The sequence below is a fragment of the Diabrotica virgifera genome, chromosome 1, assembly GCF_917563875.1.
Source record: "Diabrotica virgifera virgifera chromosome 1, PGI_DIABVI_V3a".
NCBI lineage: Eukaryota > Metazoa > Arthropoda > Insecta > Coleoptera > Chrysomelidae > Diabrotica > Diabrotica virgifera.
Genome location: NC_065443.1, coordinates 300,534,481 through 300,560,793, shown reverse-complemented (window position 1 = coordinate 300,560,793; position 26,313 = coordinate 300,534,481). Strand labels below are relative to the sequence as shown.

Sequence of the window (26,313 nt, the reverse complement as noted above, 5' to 3'; positions counted from 1 at the left end):
GACTTCCAGAAATATCATATGCTGTAAGTTTCGCAAGTAAGATATTATGATTGACCCTATCGAATGCTTTAGAAAAGTCAGTATAGATGGAATCTACTTGTAACTTGTTTTCCAAAGCAATAACAATGTCATTCTGATAAAGAAGTAAATTAGTTACTGTAGACTTACCCTGTACAAAACCGTGCTGTTCATTCACCAGAATACTACTGAATTCACAAGTAAGCTGCTTAGTAACTAAATAATCTAATAATTTTGGAATTGCTGATAAAGTACAAACTGCTCTGTAGTTTTCAACATTTGACTTTGAACCAGATTTAAATATAGGTTTTACGTAACTACATTTCCAGCAATCAGGGAAAACCCCTTCTTGCAAAGATTTATTGAAGAGTATATACATACAATGGCTTAGATATAGTAGAAACACATTGTTTTAATAATTAGGAATGCCATCAGGGCCAAAATTTAGTTTAGGAGACAAATTGTATTAATACAAAGACAAATGAATTATAAAAAATTAAAAATTAATACAAGACAAAAATAGTATTAATGTTAAAAGAGCATGAACTCATGTTACCAGCATTTTCAAATTGAAATTGTGGGGGGGTAGTATTGTGGTCAGTGAACACTGTAGAAAAAAATTTGGCGAATAAATTCACAGCTTCCTCCCCAGAACTACTTTGATCATTGCCTAAATATAAATGGCAAGGTACATCATAATTTTTCTTGCGACTGTATATATTTCCAAAAAGTGCGTGAGTCACTATTAATTCTAAATTCAGAATCTCTAACATATAAATTATAACAATCTTTACTTAGGGTCGATTTCTCATACCTGCGTTAATCTATGGTTCAGTTGAACCAGGTTCACCCGTGATCTTCGGTTCTGTTTGGAATGTATTTCTCATTGCACGTTCATGTCAGCGCTCGTTCTACAGCTTTCGAGAAATGCCAATAGATGGCAAAAGGTAAAAAACTGTCGCCATTTTGAACTACCTTTTTTATGCTGTTTTTGAATAAAGTTAAATTTAAGTATTTATAGTCAAATAGTCATTTTAATAATTATAAATAAATATTATAAAAACAAAAATAATGTTATCGTTTATCGTTAGGCTTAATATAATAAAATAGGATATATTTATATTATGACAGCGTTTCATGTTAATACAACGCATGCGTAGTCCATGAAATCATCTGAACTGAGTTCTGAAATCTTTGAACGGCCGAATTCCACAGTTCAAGTTTAAACTGCCATCGGTTGAACGTGCGAATTGAGAAAGACGATTTTGACTTTAAACTGACGTTTACTAGAAGTTCAGGTTAAACTGGAGTTGAACTCGATATGAGAAATTGGCCCTTAGTCTACTACATTCAGATCTTAAGTTATGAAAAATAATAAAATCATCATAATTGTTGAACATCTGATACCTTTTATGATATTTTTTCGTTAATAAAAATTAGGAATAATAATGATCCCAGTATGGATCCCTGTGGCACTCCTTTAGTTGTCGTGTATGGATCTGAGCTTGATTCTTTAATTTTAACAACATTCTTCTTGTCACTTTATTAGCCATTCTAGAAGTATCCCTCTAAAACCAACATTATATTAACTATCCTATTAACATCCCTATTAACAAATTTTCAGCCTGCTATTAATCAACTTTTTTTTGGTACGCGGGATCCAGGCCTAAGTTTTTTTTATCTATGCATGTGAGTTATTATGAGTTTTTTAAAAAATCCCTTGTTTCCGATGAACTTTTATGTCTTAGTTGTGTTATTGGTATGGTCATTTATGCAAAATTTTATTATTATTTGGTTTTAATTTTAGGTTTTCTTCAAGGTGTGCTTAAAACTAAATCTGAAAAATCTTTGGCTGCATACATCAGACCAAAATCATACAAGTGTGAAACATGTTTAAAGGAATTTACGGTATCGAGATATTTAAAAAGACATTTAAAAGTGCACACTGGCGAAAAGTCTTACAAGTGTGAAATTTGTTTTAAGCAATTTAGTGAAGCTGGACATTTGAAAAACCATTTAAGATTACACACTGGAGAAAAGCCTTACAACTGTGAAATTTGTTTTAAGCAATTTAGTCAAGAAGGAAGTTTGAAAATTCATTTGAGAATGCACACTGGAGAAAAGCCTTATAAGTGTGAAATTTGTTTTAAGCAGTTTACTCAAATAGGTCAGTTGAAAGAACATAACAAAACACATACTGGGGTAAAACCTTACAAGTGTGAAATTTGTTTGAAACAGTTTAGTCGAGATGGAAGTTTAAAAAAGCATTTGAGAGTACACACTGGAGAAAAACCGCATAAGTGTGGAATTTGTTTTAAGCTATTTAGTGAATCTGGAAATTTGAAAAGGCATTTGGTAATACACACTGGAGGAAAGCCTTACAAGTGTCAGATTTGTTCTAAACTATTTAGTCATGATAGAAGTTTGAAAAAGCATTTAAGGATACACTCTGGAGAAAAGATGTTTAGGTGTGACATTTGTTGTAAGCAGTTTACTTCAGCAAGTAATTTGTCAACACACTTGAGACTGCACACTGGTTAAAAACACAATTATTGTTAAAAAAAGGTTCACTCTACCAAGCAATTTGAAACAGCATACTATAAAATTTTGGACGGAAATAAACCAGAAAATTTGAAAAACCATTTAGCAATATACGCTGCATAAATCTTACAAGAGAAATTTTGTACATATGTCCCTGTAAGTTGTATCCATATGGAAAACTTATAGTTATTATTAATTTTACGAAAAAAGTTATTGTTCGTAAAAAGCTCTGCATGGTCCAAAACCTAAGATTTAACCATCAGATATCAAATTTTATGAATATTTTACGAGGAGTGTTAAAAAAATGTGAATTTCACTCAAGAGTAAAGTAGCTTTATTTTTCACAATATTGAAAATTGCTATTATAAAAAGTTGTTTGGAATTAAGAACTATATTCTAATATGCAATTACACCCTGCTAATTGAAAAAAAAAATAAGAATTACGGAAAACCAAACATTATTTTCAGATATTTCAATTCTGATAATTCTTTTATTATTAATTTTACGAAAAAGTGATTCTTAATAAAAAGTTCTGCATGGTCTAAAACCTAAAATACAACCATCTTATATCAAATTTTATACGAGGTATGTCAAAAAAGATAAATTTAGATCAAAAGTAAAGTACCTTTATAGTTCAGAATATTTCAATTAGAAGGATGTAATTACATATTAAAAAACATAATTTTTAATTCTAAACGGCGTTTCATAATAACAATTTTCGATATTGTGAAAAATAAAGGTATTTTACTCTTGAGCGAAATTCATATTTTTTGACATACTTCCTATAAAATTGATAAAATTTGATATAAGGTGGTTATATTTTAGGTTTTAGACAATGAAGAACACTTTATAAAGAATAACTTTAAAAAGAATAAAGTTTTCCATATGGATACAACTTACAGGAACATACTGTATATTTTTTTGTAAATTATAATCATACTTGTATGGTTCAAAAGGTCGCAATAAACTATATTGTTATTATTTATTGATGTTATTCTACCTACCAAATTCCTGTTAGTCTTAACATCCCATCTAGTCTTTATAACCCACTATCTCTTTGTGCACTGTATTTTTAAAATGATTGATTTTCATTAAGGCCATCGGTACATAATTCGCAAATAATATTTTACGGCTATCCCTACTTCTTCTGTCTTTACACGGCAAATTATGTGTAGTAAAATTCACACTGGTATGGATATGTAAACATTACTAGAATGTCATTCTACTTGACAATGCCATCATTAACTTTAAAGAGATGGCTTTTGAATGTTCTTGGATAACTGTTATTTGTATAATTGCAAATTATTAATTCAGTTAATAAATGTGATTATTTCATTCATAGGAGATTCTTACCAATAGAAAGCTACAGAAATAAAAATTAAACTGATAATTTTTGATAATTTCCCGTCGTCAAGTATATTACGTCAGATGCCCTTCGTTACTACGAAAAAATACATTCGGTGACATTAATGACAATTAATGTTTTAAAAATTATAAAAGTGATGACTTTCAACCGTCAAATATTTATAACAACTGTGTGTTTAATTGTACTAATTTGTACTTACATAAATAATTTGCAATAAAATTTTGGTTTTGAACAGTTTTATTCCTGAAATAATCACAACAAATTGCACTCGATCTCTAAAATTATTATCGAATTTTTGCCCTCATGACACTTTGACATATTTTGTCATAAATTAAAGTTTGTCAAAGTGTCACTCGGGAAAAATTCGATAATTTTAGAGCACTTGTGCAAGTACTACTGAATTTTTTCACTAACTATGTATCCAGTGATTGTAATAATTTATATGTACAACAAAAACTAATACTCAATCGAGAAAAGAGGAAAAGTATTAAATTGATTTTTTTAATAATATATTGTTACTATGGAATGCTACAATTATTTTGAACATATTTAACAACAAAATACTTGGATCACAGAATATAATCCTGATGTATTCTCTGCTTGGATCTTCCACAAATAACAAACAATAAATAAATTTTTATTAAGTTCACGTCTTAAATCAATTATTTATCAAATACATTATCAATATTATTTAACCAACAACTCAAAATATTCCCGATGCCATGTCAAATATTTAAAATATTTAAAACTGTCACTGTCTTGTCATCATATTCTATTTGACTCAGTGCGTTGTATGACAAAGATAGCGAATGTTCAATTTGGAAAATATCACCACGGACATAGTGTCCATTTTTTTCGAACCCTGAAGAAACTAATAAATGTTTTTAAAAAATTTAAACGCAGAATGAAAGACTAAATTATTAGAGAGTTATCAAGTAAAATTCTATCCATCCGTTATTTTGATACGTAAACGCTATTTTTTTACGGTATAAGTTTTAACGTATATGTAATTTTAGAGTTATGAAGTGGTCGAATTCCTGCTTCACGTTAATAGTTGGCAGCTGTCAGTCAAAAGTCGTATTTGACAGCAAAATAATTAAATTTGTTTATTTTTTTTTCTGTTTTTGTTTTCTTTCACCCAAGATACATAATTTGTAATTTTGCCTTGTTTTGTACAATTTGGATTTCAAATTTTTCTAAAAAATATGGAAGAGATCTTAGAACATGCAATGTTACTTGAAGCCAATGACGATGATATAGAGTAGTAAATACTAAATCTCGTTTTAAATGATGATAATGATAACGTTCAAAATAAAAATGTACATCCCGTCTTTAATTTCGATACCTTAGAACCTGAACAAGCCAAACAGTATTTTCGGTTTGAAAAACAGGATATTCCAAGGCTTGTACAGTTGTTAGGGATACCAGATAACAGAAACTGGCCATACCTGTACTGGTAAGTAATGCTGAGAGGAACTAAAACTTTAAACTCAACCAAGCCAAGAAAACAAAAACAAAACACCTGTTAACATACAGAAATAAAATTTCATAACACAACACAACATATTTATTACATGACAGAACTTACATGTCCGAGTCACGAGTCACTCCGAGTCTTGCCGAATTGGTGCGAGTCGCTGCTAACGTTACCGTATTTCAAGCCCGCTATCCGACCTACCGTAACGGAGCACGTTAACGTTAAAATCATTTCCGTTATTCAATATTCATACTGCGCGTGCTCCATTGCTAAAATAACGTTACCGTATTCTCCTCGAGTTACTTGATAACTCTCTATTATCGAGGACTGAAAGTCCCTTAGAATAATAAAAAGTTCTCTTAGTTTTTCACCCCTGTAACTTTATGTAATTAAAATAAACATTATAGAAGTTTTCAGGAACTTTCGGCCCTCGGCAATAACGTAATCTTTCATTCTGCGTTTAAATTTTTAAAAAATACTTATTAGTTTTCTCAGGATTCGAAAAAAATGAATCCCTATTTGAATAGCATTGCAGCCGAAAATACGTACTCATCCCCTTAAGTCTAATTTTTTAAAATAAAAATGTATACCATTTTATTCAGTTGCAATGCGACGGCAAAATTGTCTTATTTTCGCAAGCCTACGCCTCTCCGATGATGACTCCAAATAGAGTCGAAAATCGTCGATTCAGAGTGCTGGCACTGCGCTCCGTATTCTAAGTGAAAAATAAGACAGTTTTGCCTTCACATTGCAACTGAATGAAAATGGTATACATTGTTATTTTTTATTTTATATTAGTAGATATTACTCCTATAGCGTAACTAGGTCCATTTTCCGTTGGAAGTTTACCAAGATGTAGACGGGGTTGTGAATTGCAACTTTTTAGAATTCCCTCTTGTCTTCACTGCAGCATCCATCTGGCTTGCAAATTGTAAAAGCCATGGAGGTGTTACCAGGGAAATGGACCAATAAGTTTTCAATTAAAAATATTTTAGTAATATTTTTCAATATTATTAATGTTCCTATTAGGTTGAAAACTATGCCTTTCTAATGATGAAAGGGTTGCCAATGCGAGTCCATTATACAATTGGATATGGTAATTGAGTCAATACTCGCAATCTTTAGTTTGTATTTTTATTAGTTGTTACATAATCGTGGGGCAACCGGTTTCGAGTCTTACAATATATGACTCATCATCAGGCCCAGTACAAAAAAGTCTTCTCAATACAAACTACAAGCTAAAAAACACAAAACGAGAGACATGTACACATATATATAAAACTTAAAAACAACTTTGTCTTGGTTTTAATCACACACCATGAAGCCAAGCAACTGTGTAGTATTGAACTCAACCTTCCATAGTATGTAAAAATGAGACCTATTGTCATTGGGAGCGACCAATCTGATGAAAATTGCTTGGTATATAATTTTAATATATATACTACCATCATTCCTCAACTAGTTAAAGGATGATGGAGTTCTGACAAGATAGTATGCGATCAAAAGACATAATATAAAGTTATTAGTAATTGGTATGTACTTACATAACAGCCATTGAAACTGTTCCACAGCTAAAGATGTACATGCAGTCACCAGCTCCCATAAGGATAGTTGATCTATCAAACAACCTTTAGTCTCTTATATTGTAAGTTGTGTTCAATGTGGAACTTGGAAAAGAAAAATTCTTATGTTCCTAAAGACGTGTGTTTTATATCCTTCACAGTTGTTTTTTGTCAGGCTTAGCCGTTGTTTTTATATGTTTTATGTTTAGTAAATGTAAAAATATTTAATAATTTAATAAAACATTTTTTACTAAACATAAAACATATAAAAACAACGGCTAAGCCTGACAAAAAACAACTGTGAAGGATATAAAACACACGTCTTTAGGAACATAAGAATTTTTCTTTTCCAAGTTCCACATTGAACACAACTTACAATATAAGAGACTAAAGGTTGTTTGATCGATCAACTATCCTTATGGGAGCTGGTGACTGCATGTACATCTTTAGCTGTGGAACAGTTTCAATGGCTGTTATGTAAGTACATACCAATTACTAATAACTTTATATTATGTCTTTTGATCGCATACTATCTTGTCAGAACTCCATCATCCCTTAACTAGTTGAGGAATGATGGTAGTATATATATTAAAATTATATACCAAGCAATTTTCATCAGATTGGTCGCTCCCAATGACAATAGGTCTCATTTTTACATACTATGGAAGGTTGAGTTCAATACTACACAGTTGCTTGGCTTCATGGTGTGTGATTAAAACCAAGACAAAGTTGTTTTTAAGTTTTATATATATATATATATATATATATATATATATATATATATATATATATATATATAAAATGAATAATTTTGGGGAATGCAGTCAATGTGTTTTGGGCTGATTAAAAGAGAAACACTTTGAACTTTTGTCGAGCTTTCGGATATATATATATATATATATATATATATATATATATATATATATATATATATATATATATATATATATATATATGTACATGTCTCTCGTTTTGTGTTTTTTAGCTTGTAGTTTGTATTGAGAAGACTTTTTTGTACTGGGCCTGATGATGAGTCATATATTGTAAGACTCGAAACCGGTTGCCCCACGATTATGTAACAACTAATAAAAATACAAACTAAAGATTGCGAGTATTGACTCAATTACCATATCCCATTGTATGCCTTTCTAATTTTTTACTTTTTTGTTGTCTCATGATAGGTCATTGACGAATGATCAGAATCTTTAAACTGGCCAGTAAGATCCAGTTACAGCAATCTGGGTCACATGTTTCCTGTGTGTCATTCGTCTCATTGGTAAATGTTCACTTTTCTTTGGGCCTTTATCTGTGTACCACATGGTACTTTTGATTGTTAGGCGAGCGGCAGCAGCCCCTAAAATTACATTAGGGGTCATCCATAAACTACGTCGTTGAGAAGAGGGATGGGCGGGCTCGCTTATTACGACGGAGTACGACAGGGGGGAGGGGAGTATGAGTGCCCATTCGACGTCGTTTAATATATTGGTAGTATATTTAAATTTGTCGCTATTGTGTCTATAACAATAATTTTTTACTAGCTTCTACCAACATTAAAGTATCAGATATTCATATAAAAACGTATAGTTTTTGATATGAAATTGAAAATAAAACAAAACGTTTACGAATAAATATATCTTTGTTAAAATTAAAAAGAATAATTCTATTATAGATACTTTTATCGCATACTTTTCATTTCGTTTTTATCAGTCACGGCGTTAAAATAATATTAGGTAGCACTTTTGTAGAGGACAACAAACAATAAGACATTGTTCTTTGGGTTTAAACAATAGCTTCTATATACAGAACAATGTCTGGAAGCAAAAACATATTACATTGTTAGTTCATTTATGTGCTGCATACTGTGTGTGAAACAACAGTTCTGTAAGAACGAAGAGAAATAAAATATTGTTTTCTATTTACAGTAGAACGTCGATAATCCGGACGTCAAAAATCCGGACCGTCAATAATCCGGATTTGTATTTAGCAAAAATATCTGATTCTTTTAAAATAAATTAAGAACTTCGCTGCGAAAAACGAACCTCTACCGCAGTTCAAATATATTTTACCACAGCTTCCTATTTTACACATTTTTTTAAAAGCCCAAATAGTGTCTGATGTTTTTACTGTATACATAGTGCTTAAAATTAATTACAATACAGTGTTTAAACATAAAAAAATGTTTTGACTAATTTCACCTCTAGACACTTTACTGTACAAGAGAAAACATAAGATTTTAAAACGTTTGTTGTACTTTAATGTGTATACTGGCCTTTTTTGAGGTAATTTCGATAATCCGGATAATTTGATAATCCGGATGGGGTCCGGTCCCAATTATTCCGGATTATTGACGTTCTACTGTAGTTAGTAAGTCGTATTTATACTTTAGAAGAAATGGCATCGAAATCAAAAGAAAATAAATATATAGATTTATATGATGCAGTTAAGAAATCATACCCCGCAAAATCTTGGTCCAATGCTATTTAAATGCATTAATCTTTTTCGAATACTAAGAAAACTAATAAAGATTTTTGAAAAATTTAAACGCAGATTGAAAGACTGCATTATTGCCGAGGGCCAAAAGTTCCTGAAAACATCTATAATGTTTATTTAATAAGTTACAGGGGTGAAAAAAAAAGAGAAATTTTTGTCTGATTTTTCATTTCAGATATTTCATTCAAAAGAAACCTTTTGTTTATTCTAAGGGACTTTCAACCCTCGGTAATAATGTAATCTTTTATTCTGCGTTTAAATTTTTCAAATACATTTATTAGTTTTCTCAGGATTCGAAAAAAATTGATGCATTTAAATAGCATTGGACCAAGATTTTACGCCTACCCCTCATATTTGATTAAAAAAAAAACAGAAATAATATTGATTTTTTTTTTAAATCAATGAAAGGGGGGTCGTGAGTTGCAACGACGACGTCGACATGAGGGGGGGTCGTCTCTAAACGATGAATTACGACGGTGGGGGGAGGCTATTAAAAAGGTTCAAATTTTTTACGATGTAGTTTATGGATGCTCCCTTATATCGACCACGAAAATCAACTTTAAGGTGAATGACCAATTCTAGTCATTCTTTATGTTTTCTTGGTCACTGAATACGAATATGAAATTTATTTTTTTCTAGAATTGGTGAAACATGTTTAAAAATCAAATTTTATGCAAAAATTCGAAAAATTAATTTTGATGATTATTCAACTTTACCTCGCTGTATCTTTGGTAGAACACTGTTCAGTTATTCCGAGAAAATGCAAAAGACAAGATAAAATAACTTTCTCGTCTTCGCTCCATATGACGTAGGGTGTAATTTATGACTGTTTTGAAAAACCATATGCCTTTGTATAAGTGTAAAAATTGAAAGACTAAGTTTTCAATCTAATGGCACATATAATAATACTAAAAATATTACTCTACATCACACCAGATTGAAAACAATGGTAAATTTCTCTGGTTACCCAACCAGAAGGTTCCCATTGTTTTCAATCTGGTGTGAGTAATATTTAAGTTTTTTTTTTAGATGCTATTAGATTGAAAACTTAGTCTTTTGCTAGCAGTTGCCACTAAGGCATCCCTGCCATTTCGTTCGTTGTAATCCGGGATTGCACGCTGGGGTTTGTTTTGGTTGGATCAGAGAGAGCAGCATATGTGCCTCCTGATGAGAGACTAATAAGTTTCGAAACCGGTAGAGGTGCTTGTTGCTGCACTCTCTGATTGAACTAGAATATAATGCGGCTGTAGTTTCGTGTTGCAACGAAATTGAAAATGGTTATTCATTTTTAGTAAAAATTGAAATTTGTAATACTGGGCTTGTATGTTCTGGTATGAATAAATTTTAATATGAGACTGCTTTCTACATCATGAGTACAAAACACATTCACCGTTAGTTGCCTAAATAACGGTGTGTCTGTACTGGAATCATACACTAAGCGCCAAAATTAACGCACCACCTTAAAAATGGGACATATTTAATGTCTCATATTTCCTAAACCTGTTGTCCGATTTTAGTAATTTTTTTAATATATTATAGATTTATTCTTCAAGAATATCGATGTAATAATATTGTTGCTAAACAGATAAGTGTCATTGTATACCGGGTGTAACAATGATAGTGTGTTTTTTCCTCAAAGTTTGGAACACCCTGTGGAATATTCTAGCGTATATAAAATATTGAAATTACTACTCAACTGTAACCTTAGGCTATCTTAACATTTTGCTTTTTGATTTATTCGGTTATGTTGGATAATAAAAAGTTAGGTACTTTAACAACTAGCAACTTTCTTCATCAATACAGGGTGTTTCTAAATAAGTGAGACAAACTTTAAAGGGTAATTCTGCATAAAAAATAAAGACCATTTGCTTTATAAACATATGTCCGCAAATGCTTCGTTTCCGAGATATGGGATGTTGAATTTTTTCTTACAAACTGACGATTTATTTATTGCTATAAAACCGGTTGAGATATGCATATGAAATTTGGTAGGTTTTAAGAGGTAGTTATTACGTATTTTTTGACGTAATATTAAGAATTTTATATTCACCATTGGCGTGCATACGCGTCATATTACCCGGTCATATTACCCGTATGCACGCCAATGGTGAATATAAAATTCTAAATTGTATGCCAAAAAATGCGCAATAACTACCTCTTAAAACCTGCCAAATATCATTTGCATATCTCAACCGGTTTTATAGCAATAAATAAATCGTCAGTTTGTAAGAAAAAATTCAACATCCCGTATCTCGGAAACGAAGCATTTGCGGACGTATGTTTATAAAGCAAACGGTCATTATTTTTTCATGCAAAATTACCCCTTAAAGTTTGTCGTACTTATTTAGAAACACCCTGTATTGATGAAGAACTAGTTATTAAAGTTGCTAGTTATTAAAGTACCTAACTTTTTTATTATCCAACATAAGCGAGTGAATCAAAAAGCAAAATGTTAAGATAGCCTAAGGTTACAGTTGAGTTGTAATTTGAATATTTTATATACGCTAGAATATTCCACAGGGTGTTCCAAACTTTGAGGAAAAAACACACTATCATGGTTACACCCGGTATACAATGACACTTATCTGTTTAGCAACAATATTATTACATCGATATTCTTGAAGAATAAAGCTATAACATATTTAAAAAATCTCTAAAATCGGACAACTAGTTTAGGAAATATGAGACAATAAAAATGTCCCATTTTTAAGGTGGTGCGTTAATTTTGGCGCTTAGTGTATATGCAGCAGAATATTTTGCATATCTTCTATAATCGAAACATACGAAATTCTTTTGATTTTGTTTCTTGCTCTTTTGTTTTTTTTTTATTTTATCTATGCTTGTGAATTATCAATTTAGCAATTTCGATGTCCTAGAAAAACCCTTGTTTCCTATGAACTTTCATGTCTTAGTTTTGTTATTGGTATGGTCAATTATGCAAAGTTTTATTATTATTTGGTTTTAATTTTAGGTTTTCTTCAAGGTGTGGTTAAAACTTTCTTTATTTTTTATTTACTCCCAGTATATTTACAATCTGTCACATATCATATATAATATTAAAGGACAATAAGTAAATGCTCGGATATTTACATTGGACATGTAGGAAATATTTCCAGTGAATTATTTCCTTTACATAATTAACCTATTTATTTAAAACCGTTATTTGTTTGATATTCCGAGTACACTTAGTTAAACCTGCTTATCAGGTCCGTTGGTTTAAATTTTTTTAAGCGGCGCACTTCACCTATGGTGTTAACTAGATCACTCGCGAGGGGGTTCACATGCTTATTCACTCTATCCCGATATTTTTCACTGTGTCGTTTTATTTCACTTTTGATGGTGGAGGTGGAGAAGTATTTTTCAATTGCTGTATTTGGCACATACCAGAGGGCATTGACTATTATCTTAAAACCTTATTTTGGGACCTTTGAAGTATTTCTAAGTTTGAATGTGACGCTGTGCCCCATAGCTGGATTCCATATGTCCAGATTGGTTTTAGAATTGACGTATATACAAGTATTTTGTTTTGAAGGGTCAGTTTAGATTTCCTGCCGATAATCCAGTATAATTGCTGCAGTCTAAGTCCTAGTTGTTTTCGCTTGTTGAATATATGTGTCCGCCATGTGAGGCGTTTGTCTAGGTGCACGACTAAGTATTTCACACTATCAGCTTGTACTAATTGGCTGTTATTTAGTTTCACTGGTGGACACTGATCTCTTTTCACCGTGAAAGTTACGTGTATTGATTTGGATTCATTCGCTTTTATTTTCCACTTTTTTAGCCATACTCCTATTTTGTTCAGGTTTGTTTGTAGGTTTCTTGTAGCTCCTGCAGGATTGTGATGGGAGGCTAGTATTGCTGTATCATCAGCAAATGTTGATACTGTTGTTTGTTCTGTAGTGGGAATGTCTGCCGTGTACAATATAGTGATGTTGATTATAGTTACTTTCGAGTATTCGTTACAAATCGTTACTTTTGTATAAAGTAATCATTTAAAGTATTCGTTACTTTGATTACTATGATTACTTTTGTATTTGAGTACCGGTAATCATATCGAGAATCGTATTTCTCAGTATTTCATATAAGTATAAGATCCGATATAACGACCTTCACCGATCTATTTAATGGATAGAAATTAAATGATATGCAATTGTTCTGTCATTGCTGCTCCATTAATTAGAATCAAGTTTGGACATGCATGTTTCCCTCTACATCTAGCAAGAATTAAAGTTTTTGATTCAAATCTTTGTACAGAATGTCAGAAGGTTGGTGACTTAAATCATACTTTCTTTGAGTGCGCAAAATATATTCCATGCACATATAATTTAATCCAAGATTTAATAAAATGTAATGTTTTTCCACCTTTCAATGTATCCTATCTATTGTCTCTGAACAGCAAGAACATATGTATATGATTGTTTAATGAAATTTATCTGTGAAACTAAAATTAACCTCCAAACTTATTAATCCTGATAATTTGGTATATTATGTACATATGAAAAAAGAAGAAGAAGAAGATACATAATGGAAAATGTGGTGAGCAACTTGGACAGTCCATAGCGGCCAGCTTTTGAACTGAGTAGAGAGCTGTAGAAGAGTTTGCTATGGAACTCTAAGGACCTCATTGCCTTCCTTATGTATGAACAGAAAACAAAAAAAGTTGTGACTGGCTAAATGACACCCAAGTCTATGCCATAAAAAAAAATTGCTGCTCCACAATATCAGTAATCTCAAGTAATCTGTTTGCATCAATTAAGTGCCAAAACAAACCTTCGAAACTCTAGATGACGTACCTTAGCAGTAACCCTGCGCACCCAGGTGCCTCGGAGGTCGGTTCTGATTGCATATTCGTGTTCAGTGACCTCAAATACCCCGAAATAAAAAATCTGGCCCTTAAAAGGCTGATTTTAACATATTTATGCATTTTTCGGTGCGTTTTATACAGTTTAAAATGCAATAATGCATTTCCACGTATTTTTCTATTGTAGACTTTTTTCCAGACGTCATCCTGATCCTAAATACAATGCAAAAAGTCTCTATGTACCTGCTATATTTAAAAATAGATTTATTCCTGTGTTTTTAGTGTTAAATGCCCTGGTCTAATAAAAATAATGCCATACCTACATGTAAAATTAAAGTTGATGATCATAGTCTAGAACAGAGGGCGGCAACGCGGCGCCCGCGGGCGCCACTGCGCCCTTTAATAGATTTTAATGCGCCCTTAAACTATTGTTAATTTAGACAATAAATTCAAAACGTATACAGTCGGAAAAATGAAAGAATACCCATGAATGAACTTATAAAACACGCTGTATTTTCCTGTCACCGTGTCACAAAGAAAATTGTCCAGTGTGACTACATGTAACAATAATTATTACATGTACTTGCGCTGGCCAATTTTTTGTGTGACACGGTGACAGGAAAATACAGCGTGTTTTATATGTTCGTTCATGGGTATTCTTTCATTTTTCCTACTGTATTTTTTATACGTTTATATTACACACCTGGACACCTTAAAAATGGGTCATTTTTGATGTCTCGAATCTCATAAAGCTGTTGTCCGATTTTAGTGATTTTTTTAATATGTTATAGCCTTATTCTCTAAGAATCTGGATGTAGTAATAGTGTTGCTGAACATGTAAATGTCATTGTATACCGGGTGTAACAATCATACTGTGTTTTTTCCTTAAAGTTCGGAACACCCTGTGGAATATTATAGCATATATAAAATATTGAAATTAAAACTAAATTGTAGTATTAGGCTTTCTTAACATTCTTTCTGCTTTTTGACTCATTCACTTATGTTGGATAATGAAAAAGTTAGGTACTTTGACAAGTAGCCACGTTCTTCATCAATACAGGGTGTTTCTAAATAAGTGCAACAAAATTAAAGGGGTAATTCTGCATGAAAAAATAATGACCGTTTAATTTATAAACATATGTCTGCAAATGCTTCGTTTCCGAGATACCGGGTGTTCAATTTTTTCTTACACACTGACGATTTATTTATTGCTCTAAAACCGGTTGAGATATGCAAGTGAAATTTGGTGGGTTTTTACAATTATGTATTTTATATTCACCATTGGCGTGCATACGGGTCATATTACCTGTATGCACGCCAATAGCGAATATAAAATTTTTAGTTGTATGTCAAAAAATGTGAAATAACTACCTCTTAAAACCTACCAAATTTCATTTGCACATCTTAACCGGTTTTAGAGCAGTAAATAAATCATCTGTTTGTAAGAAAAAATTCAACATCCCGTATCTCGGAAACGACGCATTTGCGGACATATGTTTATAAAGCAAACTGTCATTATTTTTTCATGCAGAATTAACCCTTAAAGTTTGTCGCACTTATTTAGAAACACAATATATTGAAGAAGAACGTGGCTTTGTCAAAGTACCTAACTTTTTCATTATCCAACATAAGTGAATGAGTCAAAAAGCAGAATGTTAAGAGAGGCTAGGGCTACAACTGAGTTTTAATTTCAATATTTTTTAAATGCTAGAATATTCCACAGGGTGTTACGAACTTTCAGGAAAAAAACAAAGTATTATTGTTACACCCGGTATACAATGACATTTACATGTTCAGCAACACTATTACTACATCCATATTCTTAGAGAATAAGGCTATAGCATATTAAAAAAATCACTAAAATAGGACAACAGGTTTATGAGATTCGAGACATCAAAAATGACCCATTTTTAAGGTGTCCAGGTTTTTTTGACCAGGAGTGTAATATATTTGTTAGGTCAAAAAATAGTTGGCGCCCGCCATGAATTTTTAATCTAGTATTTCACTCTTTACATTAAAAATGTTGCCGACCTCTGGTCTAGAAATATTATCATTTCTACATATTTTCCGGTCAATGTAAGCTATTTTTTTTTCTAGGCCTAATAAGAATAGTGTGTATTTATTATTAAACTCTAATGTGTTGCAGTTTTATTTTCAAAGGAACTAGCATCTGTGAAATTCTGTGAATTATCTACCTCGACAAATCGTATAGACATCTGTTTCTGGGTGCATGCTTTGTTAAATGATATACCTTCCTCTGTTTCAGCTACTTCTCATTGCCCTGTAATCCTGTAAAACTTTTCATAGTCTTCGCCCTTCATAGATAAAATTTTAGTTAACTGTACTGACACTCGTGGAATACCGGTCCGACTCCGATATTAACCGAGTAGATACAATACTCAAAATAGGTACTCACTCTGATACGATTGGTACGAAGTAACGAAGTAATCAAAGTAATCAAAGTAACGATTTGCTTCTCTGTATAGTAATCGTTACTTTCGGTATTCGTAAGTAACGAATACTTTGTAAGGAATAGTTACTTTTTCAACATTACTAGTACAATAAATATAATATTGGGCCCAAGGTACTACCCTGTGGTCTGTGGTACTCCAGATTCTATGTGGTAGATGTTAGTATATTCAGACTGCTGTTTTACTAAGAAAAATCTGTTAGTTATGTATGATTTTAATAATGGATAGAGGTTGTGAGGTAAACCTTTTTTTATTTTATACAATAGTCCAGGATGCCAGATCCAGGATTCACACACTTATGATTTCGCTGGCAGAAGTTTTTTGTGTGCCCGTATTGTTGGCATCTCGTGCACTGAGGTATTATCCGTTTCTTGCGAGGCGGTTCAATTATAACACTGCAGTTCATAAGCTCTTTTATTTCATAAATGGTTTATTGTTGTCCTTGGGTTTCAAGTCCACAAAAAATAGTGGTAAAGATTTTTTTGTACGACTTTGGAGAACGTTGTGTATATTTACAGCTTCTTGTCCTAATGCCATTAAAATTGTTTTGATATTTTCCATGTCAGTGGAATGATACAGATTTTTTAACACGACTCTGTAGGTTTTATCAGTTTTCGGCATATACGTGTAGAACTGAGTTTGTTTTTCTTCCAAGGCTTTTATAATTTGAGTGTAGGCTTCACCTACTTTAGGTTGTACTCTGACTTTCTCTTGTTCAACCGTTTTGATGAGATACTCCTCTTTAACGATCTCTTCTAGAAGTGATATTAATGGATTTATGTCAGCTACACCGTCTATATAAATTGGTGGAGGTTTTGGTTCTTTTTGGCCGTTTTTAGCTTCACGTTCATGTTCTTCTTGTTCTTTTGGTAAATGTTCAAATATATATTTGTTTGTTTGTTTGTTTATTCCTAACCAGTAGTCATCCAATTTGGTTTGTTTTGAGTTCTTTTGGATATCATCGGGACTGCGTATTCTTTTCTGATAGGTTACTCTTTGCCATTCATTTGAAGCTTGTAGCTGTTGTTGTGGTAACAACGTTGTTTGCACAATGTTTTGGTTTATGTTGGGTTCGTTTCCACCGATTTGCATGTATGTTGTGCTGTTTGTTGTATCATTTGAAGTGATGTTGGTTGATATCCTGGTAACGGTTGACTATTGTACATTTAACTATTTTGGTACATTTGTCCGTTTTGATCTAAGAACATTGCTGTAAATTATCAATTTAGCAATTTCGATGTCCTAGAAAATCCCTTGTTTCCTATGAACTTTCATGTCTTAGTTTTGTTATTGGTATGGTCAATTATGCAAGTTTTATTATTAGTTGGTTTTAATTTTAGGTTCTCTTCAAGGTGTGGTTAAAACTAAATCTGAAAAATCTTTGGCCGCATACACCAGACCAAAATCGTACAAATGTGAAACATGTTTAAAGGATTTTACGGTATCGAGGTATTTAAAAAGACATTTAAAAGTGCACACTGGCGAAAAGTCTTACATGTGTGAAATTTGTTTTAAGCAATTTAGTGAAGCTGGCAGTCATTTGATAATACACACTGGAGGAACGCATTACAGGTGTGAAATTTGTTCTAAGCCGTTTAAATCAAAAGGTAGCTTGAAACTTCATTTGAGAGTGCACACTGGAGAAAAGCCTTATCAGTGTGAAATTTGTTTTAAGCAGTTTGTCAGAGCAAGTGTTTTGAAAGTACATCTGAAAATACACACTGGAGAAAGACCTCATAAGTGTGAAATTTGTTCTAAGCAATTTAGTGAAAATATGTGTTTGAAAAAGCATTTAAGGATACACACTGGAGAAAAGCCTTATAAGTGTAAAATTTGTTTTAAGCAATTTAGTCAAGAAGGAAGTTTGAAAATTCATTTGAGAATGCACACTGGAGAAAAGCCTTATAAGTGTGAACTTTGTTTTAAGCAATTTAGTCAAGAAGGAAGTTTGAAAATTCATTTGAGAATGCACACTGGAGAAAAACCTTATAAGTGTGAAATTTGTTTTAAGCAGTTTACTCAAATAGGTCAGTTGAAAGAACATAACAAAACGCACACTGGGGTAAAACCTTACAAGTGTGAAATTTGTTTGAAACAGTTTAGTCGAGATGGAAGTTTAAAAAGGCATTTGAGAGTACACACTGGAGAAAAACTGCATAAGTGTGGAATTTGTTTTAAGCTATTTAGTGAATCTGGAGATTTGAAAAGGCATTTGGTAATACACACTGCAGAAAAACCTTACAAGTGTCAGATTTGTTCTAAACTATTTAGTCATGATAGAAGTTTGAAAAAGCATTTAAGGATACACTCTGGAGAAAAGATTTTTAATTGTGAAATTTGTTGTAAGCAGTTTACTTCAGCAAGTAATTTGACAACACATTTGAAATTGCACACTGGTTAAAAACACAATTGAGGGGATTAGATGCTAAGAGGTACAAGTGATAAAATGGTTTAGTTGAGAAAAACGAAGTCAAAGTTAAATTTGTATAGTAAATTCTATAACGAATTAATCACTTATGGACTTATTTTGAATTTATTTTATACATTTTATTTATCTAATTGTAAAAGCTTTTGTAAAGTTTGTGTTTTTTTTCATTCAAAATGTTTGAAATTTTTAAAAAACGTTCGCACTTGTACCGCTTTGCTTCAAATTTTGCACTTGTTTCTCTTTGCCACTTAATACTCTGTCACTTTTTGATATCCAATACCATACAAGCAACGGAATACAAGTGTAGTTATACCTGTTTGCCGCACTCTTTTTAAATATTTTGTAAGTAGTCAAACCAGAACCTGCGATATGTCGCCTCCAGTTTACTTCACCTGTATCTCTTTGCCTCTAAATTTTTAGTACTATCTAGTATGTATTATTTTGTGCACTTAACTCAGTTTACAATATTTTGTCACTTGTATCCCTTAGCATCTAATCCCCTCAATTATTGTGAAAAAGGGTTTACTCTACCAAGCAATTTGAAACAGCATACTATAAAATTTTGCACGGAAATAAACCAGAAAATTTGAAAAACCATTTAGCAATATACGCTGCATAAACCTTACAAGAGAAATGTTATACAGTATGTCCCTGTAAGTTGTATCTGTTACCGTAAAAATTAATCGCCAAAACTGAGGCTTATTTTGAGGCTAAAGACAAATTGTATTATAAAAATGGTATTGAAAAGTTGTATGACCGCCATAATCGTTGTATCACCCTCGAAGGTAACTATATTGAATAATAAAATCAAATTTTATCAAAAAAAATGTCTTTCTATGTTAGCCTACGAACTTTTCAGCCCGCCTGTTATTATTAATTTTATGAAAGAAAGTGATTCTTAATAAAAAGTTCTGCATGGTCTAAAACCTAAAATACAACCATCTTATATCAAATTTTATCAATTTTATACGAGGGATGTCAAAAAAGATAAATTTAGATCAAAAGTAAAGCAACTTTATAGTTCAGAATATTTCAATTAGAAGGATGTAATTACATATTAAAACATAATTTTTAATTCTAAACAGCTTTTCATAATAACAATTTTCGATATTGTGAAAATAAAGGTATTTTACTCTTTAGCGAAATTCATATTGTTTGACATACCCCTATAAAATTGATAAAATTTGATATAAGGTGGTTGTATTTTAGGTTTTAGACTTTTTTCTGAGTTGAAAAGAGTTATTTTAATTGAAATAACTGAATATAGTAATGTTGGTTATATACATATTTAATAATTAAAAAAAAAATTCAAAACTTTTTTTTTATTAGAAGAATGTAGTTGCATATAGTTCTTGATTCCAAACAACTTTTCTTAATAACAATTTTCAATACTGTAAAAAATAAAGTACGCGTCCGCGGACGGCATCTGCGTATGCATCCGCAGATGTGTAGATGGGGTAATTTGATCGTTTGTTGTTTATATATCACGTCGGCGGATGCGTCTGTGAAATATCCGATTTTTGTCGGTTTTCCTAGCACAGATCAAAGGTGCGAACGCCCGATGCCTCTCCACACATCTCATCTCTGACCTCTACGACGCATTAGTTTTCGCAGTTAATTCAAAGTAGATATTGCGTCACCCGAGAATTAACACAGACTGAACGATTTACAGATGTGTACCTACAGATGTGTGGTCAGCTCGTGATGATACATCGGCAGACGCGTCTGTTGATGTGTAGAGGAGGCATAACATATGTCTTATAAATGCGCTCTTTGCTTTCGGTGCTCATATATTTATTCCGCCAGATTATATCCCTCAGGAAACCAGATATTCTTGCTGCTTTCGTTGCCTGCTGTTTTGTTTCTTGCCACAGAAGCCTGTCGCTAGATATTTCCACATCCAAGTATCTACAATCCATTACCTGTTCGATTATATGGTCTTCTTCCTTTTTAGGTACCGTCTCCTCTAAGGAGGTTGGTAATCATCACAGCTATTTTCACTTTTGAGATTGCAGCTCTGAACAAATCAATGGAACTGCAATTATACCACTTTCTCAGATTTTTGAGCAAGGAGATGCGTCTTCTTCCAATACCCCGTTTTCCCTGTATTTTTCCCTGCATTATCGTTTGTAGCAACACAGATTTATCACCTCTCATAACGTGTCGTCCACTCATTACATGGAAAGAAACGAAATAATAAAATAAAACGAAATAATAAAAATAAGAAACAAACAAGCTGAAAATGCGAGCAGTGCCATAACGAAAACTTTGTATATTTACGTATTTTAATTCATAATATGGAAAATTTCTATTATGAAAAGTAGTTTAGAATTAATAATTATGTTTTAATGTGCAATTATATCATTCTAATTTAAATGTTATGAACTATAAAGGTAGTTTACTCTTGATCGAAATTCCTATGTTTTATATACCTCGTATAAAATAAAATTTTATACAAGGTGTCCCAAAAGTAGTGGAACGGTCGAATATTTGGCGAACTGAACATCGGATCGAAAAACTGAAAAATACGTGTTCAATCATTTTCAAAAATCTATCCAATGACACCAAACACCAACCTCCACTACAGCCCCTGGAGGTGGGGTGGGGGGTAACTTTAAAATCTCAAATGGAAACCCCTAGATTTTCTTGCAGATTTGGATTCGTTACGTAAAAGTAAGCAACTTTTATTCAAGACATTTTTTCGAACTGTGGATAGATGGCGCTATAATTGGAAAAAACGATTTATCCTGATACCATGGGTAAATTATAGAAACGGTCTAATATCTCGAGAAATACACTTCCAAATGAGAAACCAAACAAATTTTTTTAATAATTTTCGAAAACCTATCGAATAAAACTAAACATGACCCTCCAACCCACCCCCCTGGAGGTGGGGTGGGGGGTAACTTTAAAATATTAAATAGCAACCTCCACTTTTTATTACAGATTCGGATTTGTTATGAAAAACTAAGCAACATTTATTCGAAACATTTTTTAGAATTGTTGATAAATGGCGCTTTAATTGGAAAAATACGATTTATTAGCGCCATCTATTAGCATTTTTAAAAAATGTTTCAAATAAATGTTACTTAATTTTTCATGACGAATTCGAATCTGCACTAAAAAGTGGGGGCACTATTTAAGATTTTAAAGTTACCCCCCACCCCACCTCCAGGGGGTGGGTTGGAGGGTCATGTTTAGTGTTTATCGATAGGTTTTCGAAAAATATTAAAAACCTGTTTTTTGGTTTTTTATTTTGGAAGTGTATTTCTCGAGATATTAGACTGTTTCTATAATTTACCTTTGGTATCAGGATAAATCGTTTTTCCCAATTATAGCGCCATCTATCCACAGTTCGAAAAAAGTTGCTTCCTTTTACGTAACGAATGCAAATCTGCAAGAAAAACTAGGGGTTTCCATTTAAGATTTTAAAGTCACCCCCCACCCCACCTCCAGGGGGTGTAGTGGGAGTTGGTGTTTGGTGTCATTGGATAGATTTTTGAAAATGATTGAACACGTATTTTTCAGTTTTTGCCATCCGATGTTTAGAATATTCGACCGTTCCCCTACTTTTGAGACACGGTTGCATCATAAATCTTAGAACAAGAAGAGCTTTTTATGAAGAATAACTTTTATTTGTCAAATTAAAAATAAAAGTTATAAATGAAAATGTTCTTGGTATACATAATTTGAGAAAAATCTTCAAATATTTTTTTCCATTAGAAGGATGTACACAGACACAATACTGGCTAGTGATTTTAGTCAATAATTTTGCCAATTCGACAAAAAAATAATTTCTAAATAGTTAATAATTATTACTAAATAATTAGTAATTTTGTCAATTTCGGCAAAATTCTCAAAAAACAAAAAATTACCTTCTACAATCACTAGCCAGTTGTGTCGAGTTTAGGGAACGACTAGGTATACATAATATTTTAATTTTATAGCAAATGGAACAGCCCTTTTATCATAAAGGGGAGGCCGTATTTATACTGGTATAAACCTTTTTAAAACTGTTAATAAATTATTGCTTTTAAAATATTTATACTCAAATTGTATTTTTGAACATTTTATTTATTTTATATAATAATTAAATTCACTATCAATAAATGTCATTGATGTTTTATTAATACTTAATTTAAAATTTAGTTTGACATTCACGAAGTGTCAAACTCAAATGTAAATAACCTATGCTTGGCAAATCGAGATTTAAAAAAAAAGTAGCCTACTTCCTAATCAACCATTTGAGCTGACGTTTAGTGCGTCTGTAGGAGATAACCGGATTGTGACGTCACATTTTAGACTTTGAGGTCGATTATCTCGAAGACGGTTAGATATATCGAAATGCCGTTTTCAGATTTGGATTCAGAAGGTAAAACTACATAAGAATCCATCGATACACCTGCTCTAAGTATTGCAGGAGCGGCAACGCAATAACACACAGACTTTTGCAAATTTATAAACGAAAAGTTTTCGTTGAAAATACGCGCCAAGATGTTTTTTTTATAAGAACGGTGCACCATATGAAAATAAGATGAGAGGTTTTTATCACAAATTAAACGTGAAATTCAAAAATGATTTTTAATTCGACATATCTAAGTAGCGTACTATTTTTTTCTTTAAAAAATTCAGATGATTACCCGTATGCGCGCCAATGATGAATATAAAATTCGTAGTTGTATGTCAAAAAATGCGCAATAACTACCTCTTAAAATCCACCAAATTTCTATTTCACAGCTCATCCGGTCTTAGAGCAATAAATAAATTGGCAGTTTGAAATAAAAATGTCAATACCCCGTACAACTCGGAAACGAAGAATTTGCGGACATACGTTTATCGAGAAAACTGTTATTATTTTTTCATGTAGAATTACCTCTTAAAGTGTGTGATACTTATTTACTAATACCCTGTAATTTTTTTGTAAATTACAATCATACTTGTATCATATGGTTCAAAACGTCGCACTAAACTATATTGTTATTTTTTATTGGCGTTTTTTTACCTACCTAATTCCTGATAGTCTTAATAAGAGAAATCGCCCACTATCTCTTTGTACATTGAAAATTAAATATGTAGTTCTAAAACGATCGATTTCGATTAAGTCTTTAAGGGCAGGTTGTTCGAACGCTAATCAACAATTATCATTATCAAATAATTAATTACTGTCAATGTCAACTTTGTTTGGGTTGTCAAAACATAATTAATTACAATTCTGAGACTATAATCAATTAATATAACAATAATTATTAACATAATTAATAATAAATCTCATAATTGTAATTAATTATGTTTTCAGCAACCCAAACAAAGTTGACATTGACAGTTTTGGTGACAGTAATTAAATATTTAATAATGATCATTGTTGATTAGCGTTCGAACAACCGGCCCTTAGTGACGTTTTACTTTTTTGTTGTCTCATGGTAGGTCATTGACGAATAATCCGACTCTTTACACTGCCGCATGCCGGTAAGAATCAGTTCTCTAAATTGTTATAGCAGTCTGAATCACGTGTTTCTTCTGTGTCCTTCGTCTCGTTGGTAAATGTTCACTTTTCTTTAGGAGCAGTACTTAAGGCCTTTATCTGTGTACCACATGGATACCTTTCTAAGCGGGTAATACTGGGCGGAATGGGACGTTTCATCGCCGCCGTTTCGATGCCGCCGGTTCATCGCCAGTCCATTTCATCGCCGTCCGTTTCATCGCCGGCCGTTTCATCGCCAGTTAGTCAGTTGATCTTGTATTATGGGAGATGACACGACACGACGTTAAATTCAGTTCAAAACTTATGACAAATAAATAGATAAAAAATATTATATTAATTTACTGTTCTATTTCTACTTCCCCTAAATTTGATACTAAACAGTATTAAATTTGTAGTGTTAAATTATATTTTATATTATAAAAGTTTAAAAGTCTATTAAAAGATTAAGTATGGCAACGGGAATGGTCATATCTCGCATTTCCTACAATTCCTAATTAATACTAAAAATAAATTATAAATGTAACTGTCGAAAATTGGTCGAAAATTAGGAAATATATCAGTTAGCGATTAACTGACTGGCGATGAACCGGTGGCATCGAAACGGCCGGCGATGAACTAGCGGCATCGAAACGGCGGCGATGAAACGTCCTAGACCCAATACTGGGATTGTATGTTCTGGTATAGTAGACCAGGGCGGATCTGTAAAAAAACTTATATTTTTGGATGTGCGAGGTGGCATTCGGATTTTTGCAAATAAGGTGAGGTGACAACTCTCTACCTATCTAATACACTTTACAGAATTAAAATCGGATTATTTAAGCGGCCTCAGCACTGTTGTTAAAGTTATAAACAATTTTTTAACTTATAAACAAATACAGTCAGGACGTTTAAGTTGGAATAAATTCATTTCCTCGGGAATGGGTGTCTCTGGAGATAAATCCCGAAACAGGTCGATTTTTATTTTTAAATTCTAATTTTTTGGTATATACATAGATCATGCTAGTGACGTCATCCATCTAAGCGTGATGACGTAATCCGTAATCGATGATTTTTTTAAATGAGAATAGGGGCCTTGTGATAGCTCATTCGAAAGGCTATTCAATTTTGTATTCACTGATATAAACATTAACATAATTTATATACCAATAGGGTGTCCAAAAAATTTTTTTTTAATTAAATTAATTGACACCAAAAGAAGAATGTAGGTAATTTATTTAATGTAAAATACATTTTACTGCAGTGAGAAAACAGAAAAAAATGTTAATTTGAAAAATAAACATAAAGAGGCTGGTGGGTGGCAACTTTAATATTGAATTTAAGCGAAAAACAATAGTTATTCATCAATTTAACATTTTTTTCCTGTTTTAGGACAACAGTAAAATGTATTTCGAATTAAACAAATTATATACATTCTTCTTTTTGTCTCAATTAATTTAATTAAAAACAATTTTTTTGGGCACCCTATATAAATAATTAATGTGAATGTTTATATTAGTGAATAGTTAATTGAATAACCTTTCGAATGAGCTGTCACACGACCCCTATTCTCATTTAAAAAAATCATCGATTACGTCATCACACCCAGATGGATGACGTCACTAGTAATTATGATATATATGCCAGAAAATTATAATTTAAAAATAAACATCGACCTGTTTCGGGATTTATCTCCAGAGC

At 32.1% G+C, this 26,313-nt stretch overlaps 1 protein-coding gene across 4 annotated transcripts in view; it reads left to right on the top strand.

The window, feature by feature from the left end:
* The window catches only part of LOC126879186 (zinc finger protein OZF-like), a 67,765-nt gene that overhangs the window by 17,233 nt on the left and 24,219 nt on the right, over window positions 1-26,313 (top strand). The window contains exon 3 of one of the 4 annotated variants that reach the window (XM_050642237.1): window positions 18,067-21,693. The exons of 2 other annotated variants lie outside the window; for them this stretch is intronic. In XM_050642237.1, the coding sequence (XP_050498194.1) occupies window positions 18,067-19,127 (1,061 nt within the window). In that variant the 3' untranslated portion in view covers window positions 19,128-21,693. Of the gene's footprint in view, window positions 1-1,825; window positions 3,541-18,066; window positions 21,694-26,313 lie in introns of those variants that run through there. One more of the 4 variants, XM_050642239.1, reaches the window with a different exon arrangement.